General features: G+C 46.7%; 1 protein-coding gene across 4 annotated transcripts in view; it reads left to right on the forward strand.

The window, feature by feature from the left end:
- The window catches only part of CPXM2 (carboxypeptidase X, M14 family member 2), a 139,472-nt gene that overhangs the window by 82,976 nt on the left and 40,480 nt on the right, over nucleotides 1–16,016 (forward strand). For all 4 annotated transcript variants that reach the window (XR_013449577.1, XM_078077015.1, XM_036067146.2 and 1 more), the window contains exons 5-6: nucleotides 5,999–6,083; nucleotides 7,049–7,199. Coding sequence is in view for 3 of the 4 variants with exons in the window: in XM_078077015.1 (XP_077933141.1) it covers nucleotides 5,999–6,083; nucleotides 7,049–7,199 (236 nt within the window). In the remaining variant the exon portion in view is untranslated. The remainder of the gene's footprint in view (nucleotides 1–5,998; nucleotides 6,084–7,048; nucleotides 7,200–16,016) is intronic.

Below are 16,016 nucleotides of genomic sequence, written 5' to 3' on the forward strand. Positions count from 1 at the left end.
ACCTAAACAGGACTAAAGAGAAAAATCATATGAACACTCTGATACATGCGGAAAAGACATCTGAGAAAATTCTATAGTCATTTGTGTTTAAAAGAAAAAAACTCCTTTTAAATTAGGAATAAATAATAACTTCCTTAATCTGAAAAAAAAAAATCTGTAAAAAAACCTATGGTATAGTCAAGCTCCTTGCAGTGAGGGGCCCCAGGGCCCATACTGTAGCATCTGCTTAGAGCTTCTGCAGTGGGTCCAAAGTTTGTGTGTACGGACTCATTTCAAGAACTGTAAGTTTTAATAATGTTAAAGAAAGCCCAAACAACAGGAATTGCACATTGTCCTATTAAATCATTAGAAAGTAGTTGGATAGAAACCGAAAGACTTTATCCAGTGTTTTCTGAACATGGACATGATATGGAGCTGCAGTAACTATATTACAACCCAAAGACAATAAGTGTGAAAAATGAGTATAGCTTGATGTTTTCTTAGAACTCTGAGACAAGTATGGAAAATGAACGTAGAAGGGTGTCTTCTTAGAACTCTGAAACAATATGGAAAAATGAATGTACACCGAGTCCTCTTGTGAACATTCTCTTAGGGCTCTGAGATAACAAATATGACAAATGAATGTCTATTGATGTTGACTCTGGCACAAATCAGCCAGCTGAGTAAGTCCGAGCAGCTGCAAACATCCAGATTTTCTTGTTATTTGAAAAATAAAGAACTCATACTTCATTAAAATAAAAACAAAGAAACAAAGGGAAAACCTTACAGGAAATATCTTACCCAGTGGTGGAATACCTAAACCTTTCCTTCAATCTCAGGAATCAGACAAGGATAGCTATTAGTACCACTTCTTTCAGTGTTGAATTGGAGATCCTAACCAGTGTAACAAATAAGGCAAGAAAAAGAAATAATAGAATTAACATTTGGAAATAAAGAAGCAGAACTGTCATAGTGCTCAGATGACATTGCCATGTCCTTAACAACATCCAAAGGAATCCCAGACTATTAGAATTAATGAATGAATTAGTGAAGTAGCTGGCTATAAAATCAACATACAAAAAGCATTTGTATTTCTACATACTAGCAACAAACAAGGAGAAAATATTTAAAGTAATATCATTTATAAAATCATCAAAAACATCAGCTACTTAGGAATAAATCCAGCAAAAGATAAGTAATATAAGGCCTAAATAAATAGAGGAATATACCATGTTTATGGATTAGGAGACTTAATATTGAAATATCTTGATTCCCTTAAAACTGACCTATATATTTAGTGCCATCTCAATTAAAATCCAAAGATCCTTGTTTTGGAAATTGACGAGGTGATTCTAAAATTTATATGGGAACACAAAGGGCCAGGAATAGTCCAGGGAGCTGTGAAAAGCAAAAACAAAATAGGAAAATGTACACTACCAGATATAAAGACTTACTATAAGGCTATAGAAATCAAGACAGGATGGGTTTAGCACCGATAGGAAATAGACCAATGGAAGAGAATAGAGCATCAAGAAACATGCCTACCACATGATCTATAGCAAATGTGTCACTGATGTGCTGTAGAAAAATAATCATATAAATGGTTCTAGGTCACGTGAAAGCCCTTATAGAAAAAAATGTATCTTGACCCCTACCTACACCATATAATAGTCAACTCTTTGTGGGCTACAGATCTAAATTAAAAGGTAAAGCAACAAAGCTTTTAGAAGAATGCCTAGGAGAATATCTTTATGATCTTGGAGTAGGCAAAAATGTATTGAAAAGGGCACAAATACTGAAAACTGTAAAGAAAACAAAGGTTAATTGGCCTATGTAAAGATTAAGATGTTCTGTTTATTAAAAAATACCACAAAGTTGGGGTGCCTGGGTGGCTCATTCGATTTGGCGTCTGCCTTCAGCTCAGGTCATGATCTCAGGGTCTTGGGGTTGAGCCCCACATTGGGCTCCCTGCTCAGTGGGGAGTCTGCTTCTCCCTCTACTCCTATCCCCACATGTGCATGCTCTCTCTCTCTGTCTTTCTCTCAAATAAATAAATAAAATTTTAAAAAAGATACCACAAAGAGAATGAAAAAGAGGATGCAAACTGGAGAAGATATTAGCAATCCATATACTCAACAAAAAACTCCTATCTAGGATATATAAAGAGCTCTTACAAATCAAAATAAGAAAGACAATTTAATTAAAAAGGGGGGAAATTTTGAATAAGCATTTCACAGAAGATGATATTCAGATGCCCAATAAACATACAACATGTCAAACTTCATTAGTCATCCAGGACATTAAAATAAAAATCACCATGAAATAACAGGGCACACCCATCAGAATAGCTAAAATGAAAAAGGAAGAAAATACCGAGTGTTGACAGGAATGTGGAGCAACCAGAACTCTCATACATTGCTTGTTTGAGTGTAAGTAGTTAGTTACTTTGGAAAGCTACTACCTCTGAACACATCTGTATCCTGGGACCCTATGATCACACCAAACAGAATTTTGTATAAATTCACCAAAAGATACATACAAGAATATTCATAGAACCGCTGTTCATAACAGCCCAAACTGGAAACTACTCAGATGCTCATTAGTAGTAAAATGGACCAAGTGTCCATTCTTTGAGTGGAATACTAGACAGCAATGAGAATGAAAAAAATCATAATATGGGCAACAGTATGAATTGTCAAAGACAAAACTAAGCCTGAGACAAAATGAACAAAGGCTGTTTATGCATAAACCTGTGGCAGGAGGACCTCTGTCATCACTTTCATTCCAGCAGGAGCGGTAGAAAGGTGGTAGAAAGGAGAGTTGGTTAGAGTAAATGGGAGTAAATGGGAGACACTAAGGTCATCTCTGGTTTTCAAACGTTCTGTTAAGGTAGAAATTTTGGAAGTGGAGGAGACTTTCTAATTGGTCTTGAGGTACTTTTGACCATGCTTGGTGGACTGCAAGGGGGCCAGCCCCCTATTGCTTGGCAGAGGAAGTTTCACTCCCATCAAATGGTCTGCACAGCCCACCCAGCCCCATTTGTCCTGCCTTGTCCCTCGCTCTGCCCTCCAGGAACACCAGCTTCCTTTTGCATCCTCCAAAGTGCCATGATCTCTTCTTCCTCCATCTATGAGATGCTTCAACTCCCAGTGGGAGATAAAGACACTATCAGATAATTCTAGAAAGGGGTATAAAATTATAAGTGGAACTAAACTATGAAAGAGCTTAACAATAACCCACAACCCTCGGACCAACTTAAACTATGAAAGAAAGGAACATATAAGAAAAGAAATTGGCTAAAATGGAGAATTAGACCTGCCTTATCTGATAAGGTTTGAGGTCTGAATGATTTAGAGGCAGGCAGGATGGGAGAGGAGGAAGATGAAAACAGTATGTGCAAAGGCCCTGAGACAAGAGAGTATAATCATTATCAGGAATTGAAAGAAAGAGCCCAGAAAACAAAAGGTAAGCAAGAGTCTTATAGAATGTGATGAGGATTTTGGTCTTACTACCAGAGAGGAGTGGTATTTTAAGCAGGTGGTGACATGATAATACTTCATTAGAAAAACCAGTCTCTAACTGCAGGATAGATTGGGAGGCAGCTTAAATGCCAGGAGACCAATTAGAGGGACCTGCAGCAGTCCTGGCCCGAGAGAATGGGCTGGGGTGGTGGCAGTGAAGATGGAAGGGGTTGGGTAGATTCCAGAAAAATGTGGAAGGTGACATTGACAGAATTTGGTGATGGTCTCAATGGAGGTGTGGGGGGGTGCAGAGAAAGTGGGGTATCACGGAGGACCCTGGGATTTTGTTCCCCTGGGGGGATGCCAGTACATTTTCTGAGGCAGGAGCTCGGTCTGGCCCAGGTCGGGATGGAGAGCAGGAGCCATGCACCCATCGGTTGGGGTGGGGTAAATAGGAGATGTTGCTGGGACATGAGAAGTGGCGAGAGGTCAGGCAGACAGAGCGAGGGACGGAGGTCTGCAGTCCAGAGTGGAGGTCAGAACCACGTAAACAGTTAATTGCCCTTCAAACCTAAGTAGTGGATTTGTCCACGTTTAAGTTTGAGAAATTACTTGATTTTCATTTCTTTGGTTTTTTTCCTCCCCCTTTCTTTGGACAGCTTATTTTAATTTTTCTTTCTATCCCTCTCTTATTATGTGTATCTCTTGACCGAGAGGCTTCCTAAGGCTATCACCTCCATCTCTGCGGGTGGGATGGGCCCCCAGCTCGGCAGGCTGCCTTGCCAGATCACTGTGGGGCGTCACAGGCACACAGACCAACGGACCGCACAAGGGACTGCAGTTGCAAGGTCTTTAGAGATTATTTGAATGTGGGACACAGGTTGGTATTTGGGGTGAGGATATTTTCCAGTGCAGAGGACATGTGCTGTGCCTAGGTGCCGTTCAGAAGGCGTGCTGGATGCATCTCGGTCTGCAGGCGTGGGCTCAGCCTTCACCCTCCCAGGGGGAACATGTTGTTTGACAGCTTCCAGCATCTGGCGGGGATTCAGACAAAGCTGGTAGGGAGGAGAGAGAAGAGAGGAGGCTCGAGGGGAGGGTTTGTTTCCAAGCATCTATTAAAGCACCTAGGAATAATTTTCACAAGTCAGATGAACCAGAATGAAGAAAAGCAGCTCATCTTTCTAAATGAACTTTACTAGGCCGTGCTGATTCAGAAACTCAGAACCGTATTGGGATATATCTGGATCCTGAATCCAAGGAGATTTCACAGTAGGAAAAGAAGGACTCCAAGTGCTTCAGCTGGCAGAATGTTCTAAAGGATTACTGAATTGGTGTTTCGTTCCAGTATTTTAAAAATTAAAAAGGATGATGCTCCGAAAGAATTTTCTATATTGGTTAACAGTTAATGTTATGAACAGCTGAGGCTGAGAGACCAAAATGTGTTTTCCCCATGTTGTTTTTTTGATATGGCCTATCAGATTGACCCCCACTCTGGGAAGTCCATTCATGGCTGTTGTCACCTCAGTGATTTCTCTGCAGCAGGACATGATGGTGGGTCTGGCGTTGGGCCCAGCTAGCGCTGGATTATCACTGGGGGCGGGGGGATTGTCTGCATGGCTGTGACAGCCAAGGAGAAGCCCAGTGTCTCCTAGACAGGCAAGCTGTTATTTTTTTGGTTGGTGGCATCTAGTTTCTTATGTTCCCAAATCATTTTCCAAATGAAATTTCTAGACCAACTGCAATTTTTACTGAGGTTACTTTTCTGCATGGAACTCTATTCCCGTGTGCGATATAAATATAAAGAAATATGTAAGTGTCTGTAGATCTTTATGTGTGACCAGCGTGCAGGACTTACTTGGTACCACGCACTGTCCTAAGTGTTTAAGGAGTATTAAACCACCGAACGCTCACGTTAATCCTTTAAGCTTGGTGCTTTTAGGATCCTCATTTTATGGATGAATCAACAGTGACATAGTTGGGTCAGTTAGCTGGCCGAGGCCACAGGGAGGGTGAGCAGTGGGGCCAGGCTGTGAACCAATGTTGTCCACTGCTGGGACCGACCAATGACCCTTGAACAATGCAAGGGTTAGGGGCACTAACACCCTGTACAGTTGAAAATCTGTGTATAACTTTTGACTCTCCAAAATCATAAGGAGAGAAAATACATTTATAGTACTGTCCTGTATTTATCAAGAAAAATCCACGTGTGAGTGGACCCTTGTAGTTCAAACCCGTGTTGTTCAGGGGTCCGCTGTTCTTCCTTATTGCTGCACCTCTACAGTGAAGAGGTGAATGTTTTAAAGATTATTTATTTATTTATTTATTTGAGAGAGAGAGCGAGAGAGAGGGGCAGGGGGTGTGTGTGTGGGAGGGGCAGAGGGAGAGGGAGAGACAGTCTTAAGCAGATTCTGCGCTGAGCACAGCTCGATCCCATGACCCCGCGATCATGACCTGAACCGAAACCAAGAGTTGGATGCTCAACTGACTGAGCCACCCAGGCGCCCCAAAGGTGAACATTTTAAAATGTGTAGTTCCAATGATGTTTTATTTTCTTTTAGGAGTGACTGGGTGACCTCCTACAAGGTTATGGTGAGCAATGACAGCCATACATGGGTCACTGTTAAGAACGGATCTGGAGACATGGTGAGTTTCATGTTCCCTCTGTCCTTGCCCTTGGTGTCCGGCTATGTGGGTCCCTGCAAAGAGAGGCAATGTGTGCCCCATCAGTGTCTGCTGACGCTGTGTCAGCTCAAACCGATGATGGATAATGTCCGCCTCCTCCCTGCCCCGCTGCCATGCCCGGAAGCTCAGCGCCAAGTGGCCCATGTAGAGCTAATGTGAAATTCTGAGCTGCTGGGATGCAGTTTCTTCCACAATCCCCAGGTCAGCCTTGGGGGACACGTGGCACAGGCAATATGCGTGCGCCCCTCACAGCTACTCGGGTGCAGCAGTTCTCCAACTTCCTTTAATAATCCATCTTTCACTCCATGATTCGCTCCGGATTAGCCAGTCCTGATGATCATGTCACCCTCTTTGTCAGCTTCTCAAGCACATCCTTCCTCCCATGGTATCCAGAATCTTCCACAATCTGATGGCATCTCTGCTTTCAACCTTCTCTCTCTTTCTTACCCCCTGCACACACTTCCCCTGTGTTCCAGGAAAAGAGGGCCAGTTGCTCTGTTCCTTCTGAAGCCCACCTCTGGGCTTCTCCAGTCATTCCTGCTGCTTGTCTCTAGAATCCCTCCCATCCCACAGATCTGAATAGTTTTCCTTCAAGGCCAATTCAAATACCACCTGCCCCCTAAAGCTCTGCCTGGTCCTTTTCTTTGTCTGAAATCCCAGAGCTCTGTGGCTGTCCCTCTGCCATGGTACTAATAGATTTCACCCAGATTATCAAAGTATTCCCTCCTCCTCCTCTCTCCGCCACCCCGGTAGATGGGGGCTTCCTGAGGGCAGGGTCCATGCCTGCGTCATTTCTCTTTTCCCCTCAATGCCCTGCACACAGTGGGTGCTCCTCAGTGAAATCTTATGGAATGAGTGAATTACCCTTTATCCCTTGATAAGCGAGCTCTAAAAGATTTGCCTTTTTCCCCCTTGTGCCTAAGTAGATATTTGAAGGAAACAGTGAAAAGGAGATCCCTGTCCTCAACGAGCTGCCCGTCCCCATGGTGGCCCGCTACATCCGCATCAATCCACGGTCCTGGTTCGACAACGGGAGCATCTGTATGAGGATGGAGATCCTTGGCTGTCCACTGCCAGGTGAGCCTGCCCTTCCCAACTTGCTGCAGGGGTTTGCTGATGGAGAACAGGTGCCTGGCCAGGGTGACCGCAAACTAAGCAATCTTGTACTCCTGTAAAAAAAAAAAAAAAAAAAAAAAAAGATAGTACATCTATTGCAGAATATTTCGAAAACCTAGCTGAGCAGAAAGAAAATAAATAAAAACCTCCCCTAATCCCACTCGGAAACGCCATGAATATTTGGGGGTACCAAAGTGAGGTGCCCACTGTGGTCGTGCCTCCTGGGATTTTAAGATGATGCACGTTTCAGGGCTGAAAATTCACTCAACACTACCACTCAGAAGCAAGCAAAAAAAAAAAAATTAGAGAAAATTTTTCATAGCACATTTAATTGTCCTTGAGTGCTCCCACTACTTGGAGTAGAGGAGGTGGCAGAAGTTAATTTTAAATGTGACCACATACACAGTCTCTTTCTGTTGAAGTCGCTTTGCTTGGGTGCCTGGGTCTTTGGGTAGATGCCTCTTTATTTCCCGCAGCTTATTTTCACATGATGATATCTGGGTGTGACCTCAGGGGGGCAGGAAGAAGGGGGCTTGAGTTCACGTGTGTGTCCTCTGGATCCCAGCTGGTGTCTGCTCTGGACAGGCTGATCTGGCCTGGCTCCTGGCTGGCTTGGTCTGGCCTTTCAAAATCTGTGAGTTTGTGCCCATATGGAGCCTGTAGATGGCGACCCCTTCCTCCTGCCCGGGCATCTTCAGGGCAGGAAGCTAGCTCCTAGCACATTCCTAAGACTCTTCGTTAGGGCCTATAGGAATTTCCACCTCCCTGTCCACCCACGGCCCATCCCTAGGAACAAGGAACACGGCTTTGGGTTATAGCTTTCCTTACCACTCTTGTCTAGTGGGAGAGTGAGGCCTTGCTACTTTTGGAGTTTGCCCAGCTCTGATGCTCTCAGGAACCACTGTAGCCATCGGGCTATTTCTGTAGCCATCAACCCCCTCCCCCACTGTGAACTTACATTTCTTGCTTTTCAGAGCACATTTAATGTCATTTATTGCTTTTCTCTCAATCCGTAATATCCAAGTTCTTGCTTTGCCAAGTATGAATTTTTAGAACACAAACTCTGTATTGGTGAGAAAGATGGGTCTATCTGCCTACCTACTCACGCTCACACCAGACAGATTCTTTGTTATATATTTGGACCTACTAGCTTGTGAAAACTTTTTTTTATGTCATTAAAACTATTAGAGACCATCTGTCTTGTGGGTGCATTTATCTAATCTATAGACAAAAATCCTGTTTTTAATCTGTCTTACAGTGGAAAGTTCAGTTTTTTCCAATATTTTGGTTCCATAAAGAACCACACAAGGAACGTCTTCGTTTCTATGTCATTGTGCACGTCAGTGGTTACTGTGTAAATTACAGGATTATTCAATCACAGGATGAGTGCTTACGTCAGATTATGATAAATAGGGTCCCTGGTGCAAAGGGTGTGTGCATTTTCAAGGCTGATCCGGAGAGGACGTTGAAGGCCGGCCTGATTTGGGACCTGGGCCTCCTTTTGTGGCTGGTTGGTGCTGGAGTGGTCACCCCACGTCCCCCCTGCCGCCCCCAGGGCCCGCTGGGCTTTCCAGAGCCCGGAGAGTCTGTAGACACAGACGCAGGTGGGTGTCTGAGAGGCCCTCTTTGTGCCAGGCCGGGAGACTTGCCCTCCTGTGTCACTCAGCACAGCCTCCGTCTGCTTGTTTGAAAGAGCAGGGTCGTGGTTTCTCTCTGTGGGCAGGAATTCATCCATTGTTGGTAAACGGCAAAGGGCACCCTGTGAGAGTCTCATGAAATAAATATTTCCCTGTGAAGTTATGCTTGGTGTGTGTGTGTGTGTGTTTGAAGATAGGTCCTTGGGGCAATTTAAACACAAAGACACAACAGTTACAATGTGAATTCTAGGTGAGTTTCAAGTACAGACTTGGAATGGCTCTATTTCCAACCCCAAATATTTAGGGCCATTTCTCTTCTAGAAGTTACTTAGCAGTCTGCCCAGAGGGGAACTGGCCTTTGTGCGTGCCTCCTGGTGGCAGTCACATCTAAGGGACTAGGGCAGCCCGGGGGCCCCCTCGTCCACGTGGGTAAGTGAACCTTGCTCACTGCCCTGCTGTGGGCACAGTCCCTTTGTGCAAGTTAATGAGGCCAAAGACAGAGATGACCCAACCAACTCAGCTGCTCAATCCCAAGGTGACCTTGTGGTCTAAATGCAACCTCCCAGAGTTTTTTTCCTGGAACTCTTGTTTATGAAAAATTCATTTACCTTTTTCTTCTGCTTTCTTTGTTCTGTGCATACCATCTTCCTGAGAACTCTCAGTTCAGGGCAGAGGGAGGTGGTGATTCTTTTCAAGCTTTCATGAGTAATGTGTCCAGAAATTTTTGAACTGGAAAATGAATTACCGCATGCCATGGTCTATTAATAGGATTTTTAAAGCTCAAAAGGAAAAGAAAATGGAGTGTTGTTTATGGTTGCAGTTTCAGTTTTGCAAGATGAGAAAGTTCTAGCGATCTGTTTATCCACAACAATGTGGATATACTTAACACTACTCAACTGGACCCTTAAAGATGAGGTTAGGATGGCAAATTAGATATGTATTGTACCACAATTAAAATTTTTTTAATTCAAAAAAATTTTATTATCCTTTTTTCTTTCAAATTTATCTATTTGTGCATAGTTGACACACAACGTTACATGAGTTTCAGGTGTACAGCATGGTGATTACGCTGTGCTCACCATGGCTGTAGCTCCCATCTGTCACCGTAAACGCTGTTGCAGGATCAGGGACTGTGTTCCCAATGCTGTGCCTTTTATTCCTGTGCCTTATTCATTGCAGAACTGGAAGCCTGGATCTCCCGCTCCCCTTCACCCTTGTTTGCCCCCAACCCCCACCCCCTCCCCTCTAGCAACCACCGGTTTGTTCTCTGTACTTATAGGCCTGATTCTGTTTTTTGTTTGCTTGTTTATACATTTGGTTTTTTAAGATTCCACATGTGAGTGAAATCATATGGTACTTGTCTTTCTCAGTCTGACTTACTTCACTTAACGTGATACCCTCTCAGTTGTTCATTATTTAAAAAGTAAAAAAAAAAAAAAAAGTCGGGGCACCTGGGTGACTTGGTTAAGCAGCTGACTCTCGATTTTGGCTCAGGTCATGATCTCAGGGTCCTGGGATCAAGCCCCATGTCGGGCTCCATGCTCAGTGGGGAGTCTGCTTGAGATTCTCTCCCTCTCCCCCTGCCCCTCCCCACTCGTGCTCTCTCTCTGTCTCTCTCAAATAAATAAATAAAAGTATAAAGAAGTCCTCTTCCCCATTAGGGCCATTTCTCTTCTAGAAGTTACTTAGCAGTCTGGGGAGAGCTCCTAAGCTACATCTTAGGAAGCTCTGGGGAGAGCTTCCTAAGATACATTTTTAATAATGAATATTTCAGGTTAAGACACATGCTGGCTGACTTCAAGGTCACAGAGTTGGTGGTTTTCAGCTATTTTGCTGTTGTAAACAATACTGCCATGTGTGCTCTCTGTTTCTGAAAAGGGCCCCATCGCTCTGCCTGCGATTTCCCCACAGGACGACAGGAGCATACCCAGGGGCCCGGGAAGTGACTTTCAGGGCCGGGGATGGCCGTGCTTGAGCCCCGGTGCTGCTGAGTGGCTACTCCTATGAAGGTGTGATTCCGACCTCCCTGGGGAAAGCACCACTCCTCCCGCCTGGTGTTCCCTGCCCCTGGGTCCGAGTGACTGCCCTCCATCTGCACAGGGCTGAGGTGTCTGGGGTTCTTGGATTCAACTCAAGACCTTGTGAGGAGCTGTGCGGACATCTGGGGACAGGAGCTTGTTTGTCCTGCAGCATGGAGGCGCTGCTAAGGGCAGACGCCCCACAGTCATTCCTGTGGGTGGACCAGGACCGAGGGACACGCTGCATCTCCTTCCTTCCTCCTCATGCACATGCCCTCCCAGGCATAAATCACTGAGAAAATATTCCAATCATAAGACCACCACCTCTCTGGCTGACCTGTTTCAGCCAGCCCCACCCCCGTCTCATCAGTATGGAGAAATCAGGAGAAAGATGGGCTCCGTTGGGTCAGCAGAGCTGCAAAAGACTTCGTCAATCTAGTTGCTTTGCTACCTTCCCCTTTTCTTCACGGAGCCCACAGTTTGCATACCTACTCATCCCATGGAACTGGTCATTATTTTGGGCCCTGGCCTAGGTTTTGAAAAGACAGGCATCAGAACACAAGTTGCCGGGGCCCTTAGTTTGTCTTGCTTTGCTAAGGGTGACGTGTTCAGCCTCTTTCGGATGAAACTAGAAGCGCTCATGGGAAGGGCTATGTCCCAGCTGCAGGCTGCCTTCGTTGTTACTGGTTGCCCAGGCCTTGTGTGATCTGAAAAAAAAAGAGAAGAATTCATGTGCCTTTCAGGGAAGCTGGGTGCACAGAAAGGGCATGAGCTCTGGCCTAGATCAGGTTCACGGTCTCCTATCATCCCCTGGCACCTGTGGTCTTGAGTAACTTGTGGAAATGCTCTATGCCTTGCTTTTCTCGTGTCTGAAGTGGAGATAAGAGCTTCCTTGTAGAATTGGGACTAAGTGTTTCCACTCCTGTGTCGCCCTTTCTTAAAGCATCCCCGTGGGATGACTCAAGCCCTCCCTGTGTACCTATGGAAGGTCCTGAGTCTCCTTTCCCCTCCTGCCCCCCGGTATTTCTGGGGCTGCCTGGGGTGGTCGCCTGCACTTGCCAGGGTGTTGCTTTCTGCCTCCTGTTTCCCATGCCTTCTCCCAGCGCTGCTCCTGGTCAGCTCACGCCATCATCCCCCTTCCCCCTGGATTTGAGAGCAACAGTCTCCGCAGATGCTGATTCACATGAGGGCTGACTGCTGAGGTTTGGGGATAAAAACAGGGTTTTGCTGCACGTAACAGAGAACTACACAGACCTGGCAGTTAACATTTCTGTCCCTAAGACTCCTGGTCATCCCAGTGGAGGGGATCCATGGCCTGCCACCATGCTGCTGAGACTGTGTTCTCTTCACCTAGACCTTTTCTCTGCTTCCCATTTCCTGTCTGGCTCTTGTCTTCCTCTGACTTCCTGTCTCTTGGGCTTCCGGGTTGGGGGAGGGGAGCGAGTGGGATTGAAACATCGTTTCTTTTTTAGATAGAGACCAGGAACTCCCTTCCCCTCCCTTGTCCCATCCTGGCTTGATGGAGCCTTTTGCCTTTCAAAGCCATGAGTTCCATGAGAAGGACTCTATTGCTCTCCTGGAATGCACGTGGGCTGCGCTCCTTCTTCCTTGTCATTGTTCATCTGTGCTTCCATTCCTGATGCACAGACCCCCCCAGAGGCAAAGCAAGAGCCATTTGTCGAGTGCCCTTATGTAGTCACTGCGGAACAGATGTCATTCCCCCCACTTTCCCCTTCTTCCTTCTTCTCCTGCCCTTGGTTGGACCATCGGTTCTGTGGCTAACTCATTTCTAAGGTCATCAGCCCGCATGGATGGTGGGAGGATGAGCGAGAAGATGTCTCATTTCTTCTCGTCCTGGTTTGGTTTTGTCCTCTGTGTGTCTGTCCTCTGTGTGTCTGTCCTCTGTGTTTCTTGCAGGCTGTGGCTGCTCTCAGGACCTGCTGGTGGGGATAAACCTCTACTTTTCCAGAAACCAGAGGGCCTACCTCTCATGTCTCCTCCTTGTGCAGAGGACTCAGATTTGGGGATGAGAGAGCAGGTCACGTGGGGAACCACAGATTTCCCTCCTGCCCTGGGTTCAGGAACACAGCAAGAAGCCTCCCTCTTCCTATACCAGAGTAGCTCCGTTCAGCAAGGCGGGCCGTCCTGCCCCGGTGGGCCTTTCTGTCGGGCATGCCATGACTGACTGCATTGGGTTGAATAGCGTCCCCCCCCAATTCTTGTCCATCGGGGACCTCGGAATGTGATCTTATTTGGAAAGAGGTGTGATCAGCTAAGATTAGGGTGGGCCCTAAATCCAATGACTGGTGTCCTTAGGAAGAGAAAACAGAGAGACAGAGGGAGAAGGCCATATGACGAAGGGGCAGAGATTGGCGTGATGTGGCTACAAAGCTGGGGGTGGCCAGCAACTGCCAGGAGCTAGGAAAAGGCCAGGAAAGCTCCTCCCCTAGAACCTGGAGTGTGCACAGCCCCTCCCACACCTTGATTTCAGACCCCTATCCTTCAGAACTGTGAGAGGGTACATTGGCTTTAAGCTGCCTAGTTTGTGATACTTTGTTCTGGCGGCCCTAGAAAACTAGTACACTAGAGACCCAGAGATGGCATAATGTCCCATAGTTGTTCTCAGCCCCAAGGATGTGGTTGGCATTCACCACGCCCTCTGCCCTACCTTTCCGCCTTCGTTCCACCCTGGCGATAGGGCGTAGCATCGCAGCATGAAGTGGGCCCCTTCTCAGAGGTCTCTCAGCCCAAGGAAGTGTTAACTTTTTCATAAGTAGTCTTTCCTAAATGACTTGATTGGGATCTCTATCCATCCGTCCCCCCATTCATTCATTCCTCACTCCTGCATTCATACACCAAACACGTAGGATGTGCCCGTTCTGAGGCAGGGCCCTGGGATTCTGGGAGAGGACAGACACCTGCGCTGCCCCCAGAGCTCTCGAGTATAACCAGGGAAGCGTGTCAGGCATCCTTACCCCGAGGGAACCCCTCTCAGTTCAGGGGGATCCAGCCTTGCTGGGTGCTGCCTGTTGTCCCTGCAACTGAGGGCAACGTGCCCTTACTGAGCTGAAATAAACTCGTGCTTTCTCTTCTTGGTCCAGCTGCTCCGTGTTGATTATTGGGGAACTGTAGAAACATCAGCACTTTCGACAACTGTCTTTTCTGGCGATGTGTCTCTGGTGGCCTCCTCGTCTGCAGAGGAGGCAGGCAGCCCTTTTTAAAAAAAAAAAAAAAAGCGAGGTGAAACTCGTGTAATGTCCAATGAACCATTTTAAAGATACAGGTCAGTGGTATTTGGCATATTCACAAGGTGTTGCAATCACCAGCTCTGTCTAGTGTCTGAACTTCATCGTGGACCCATAAACCCACCCACCAGGGCCCATCGAGTCATCACTTCCTGACCGCCTCCGCCATTTCTGTGACCTCTAATCTCTGCCTCTATTGATCGCCTGCTCTGGATAGGAATGTCAAAGGCATCGTGAGCCCAGTGATTCTTGATTGCATGTGAGCCTCCTTTCCAGCAAAGATAGCCTCTCCTGTCCCCACTGAGCGCCCGCTCCCGTCAAGCAAGGTCCCCAAAGCAAGCAAATAGCAAAGCAGAACAGTCCGAGAATCTTGATACCACCCCCCACCACCGCCCCCCACCCCCGCCGGATTTCCAGGAATGCGGTTTGGTCTGGAATGATCACTGTTGTCTTGAAAAGAGCCCTGTGGAGTGAGCTGGCGTGTGTGTGGGGATGGGAAGAGCGGGTGTCCACAGCAATGAGGAGGCAGGAATGTCCCAGGTTCCTAGCAGTCTCCTAGGGCTGCCGTAAAGAGTGCCCAGACCTGGGTGGGTTTGGACGAATAGAAAGTTACTGTCTCAGTCCTGGAGGCCAGAAGTCCTATCTAGATCTAGGCGTCAGCAGGGCTGGCTCCTTCGAAGGCTGTGGGGGAGAACCTGCTCCCTCTTTCTACCCCAGCTTCTGGGGGGGTCACCTCTGGTAGTCTTTGGGTTCCCTGTCTTGTAGATGCATCACCCCATCTGTGCCCTCACCTCCACAGAGCCTTTTCTCCGTGTGCTTACCTCTGTTTCTGCACCCCCCCTTGCTAGAGACACCGGGCATAATGGGTCAGGGCCCACTCTAATGACCTCACTTTAACTTGCTGACCTCTGTAGAAACCCTCTTTCCAAATAAAGTCTCATCCGGAAGTGCTACGGGTTAGGACTCCAACATATCTTTTTTGGGGGGGACATAATTCAACCCCCATAATGCATAATCAATAGACAAGTTCAGGCAAAACAGGATTTTAAATAGCTGAGTAAGAGAAGAAAAGTCGGGGGGATGGTTTTAGGCTCCACACGCCCCGTCGGGAGTTTGTCCCTGTAACTAAGGTGTTCCGGAAGGAATCGGCTGGTGTTCAGGACATATGACGTGTGAAACCACACACTCTAAGGGAAGCAGGAGACTGATTCTCCCAAGCTCCATCTGTGAGGATAAAGGCCTCACAGACTGAATCAGGACTTACGTTTCAAATGCCAGAAGCCCTATTCTAATTAGCTTATGGGGGGAGGGCTTTTGGCTCACGTAAATGAAAATTCCAGGGCTGGATCTGATTCTGACTCTGGCTTCAGGCAAGAATAGTTCTCCTATGTCAGGGTCTTCTCGGGGAGTCAGGCCTCCCCTTATGTTCATCTCACGGACAGGGAGATCAACACCCCAAACTCATTCCACCATCTGAGCAACTCCAGGAGATGGAGGCTCTCCTCTTACAGCTCTGGGAGGAAAGTCATCTGATTCCCAGCATGGACCCTAGGATCTTGGGATCACCTCTGAGCCAGTGACTATGGGCAGAGGACACGGTTTCATGCCTGAACCTCAGTCACATAACGCCTAACTGTGCATGCTAAGCAAGGCAATTTTATCTGAAACATCTGGAATAGATTCCCCGCAGGAAAAGGGGGCCTTTTGCCCACAGAAAGAGGAAGGGGCCAGCAGTTTGACTAGGTGACTGGGATTGCAGACTCTGGGCCCCAAGAGGGCCAGATTCGGTTCTTGCTCATCTCTTTACCTACAGTACTAAGCTCTTAATAGGTTCTCAGTATAACTTTATCTAATCAGAATCAGTTGATAAAGAATGAT

Source organism: Halichoerus grypus, chromosome 7 (assembly GCF_964656455.1).
Source record: "Halichoerus grypus chromosome 7, mHalGry1.hap1.1, whole genome shotgun sequence".
Lineage (NCBI taxonomy): Eukaryota > Metazoa > Chordata > Mammalia > Carnivora > Phocidae > Halichoerus > Halichoerus grypus.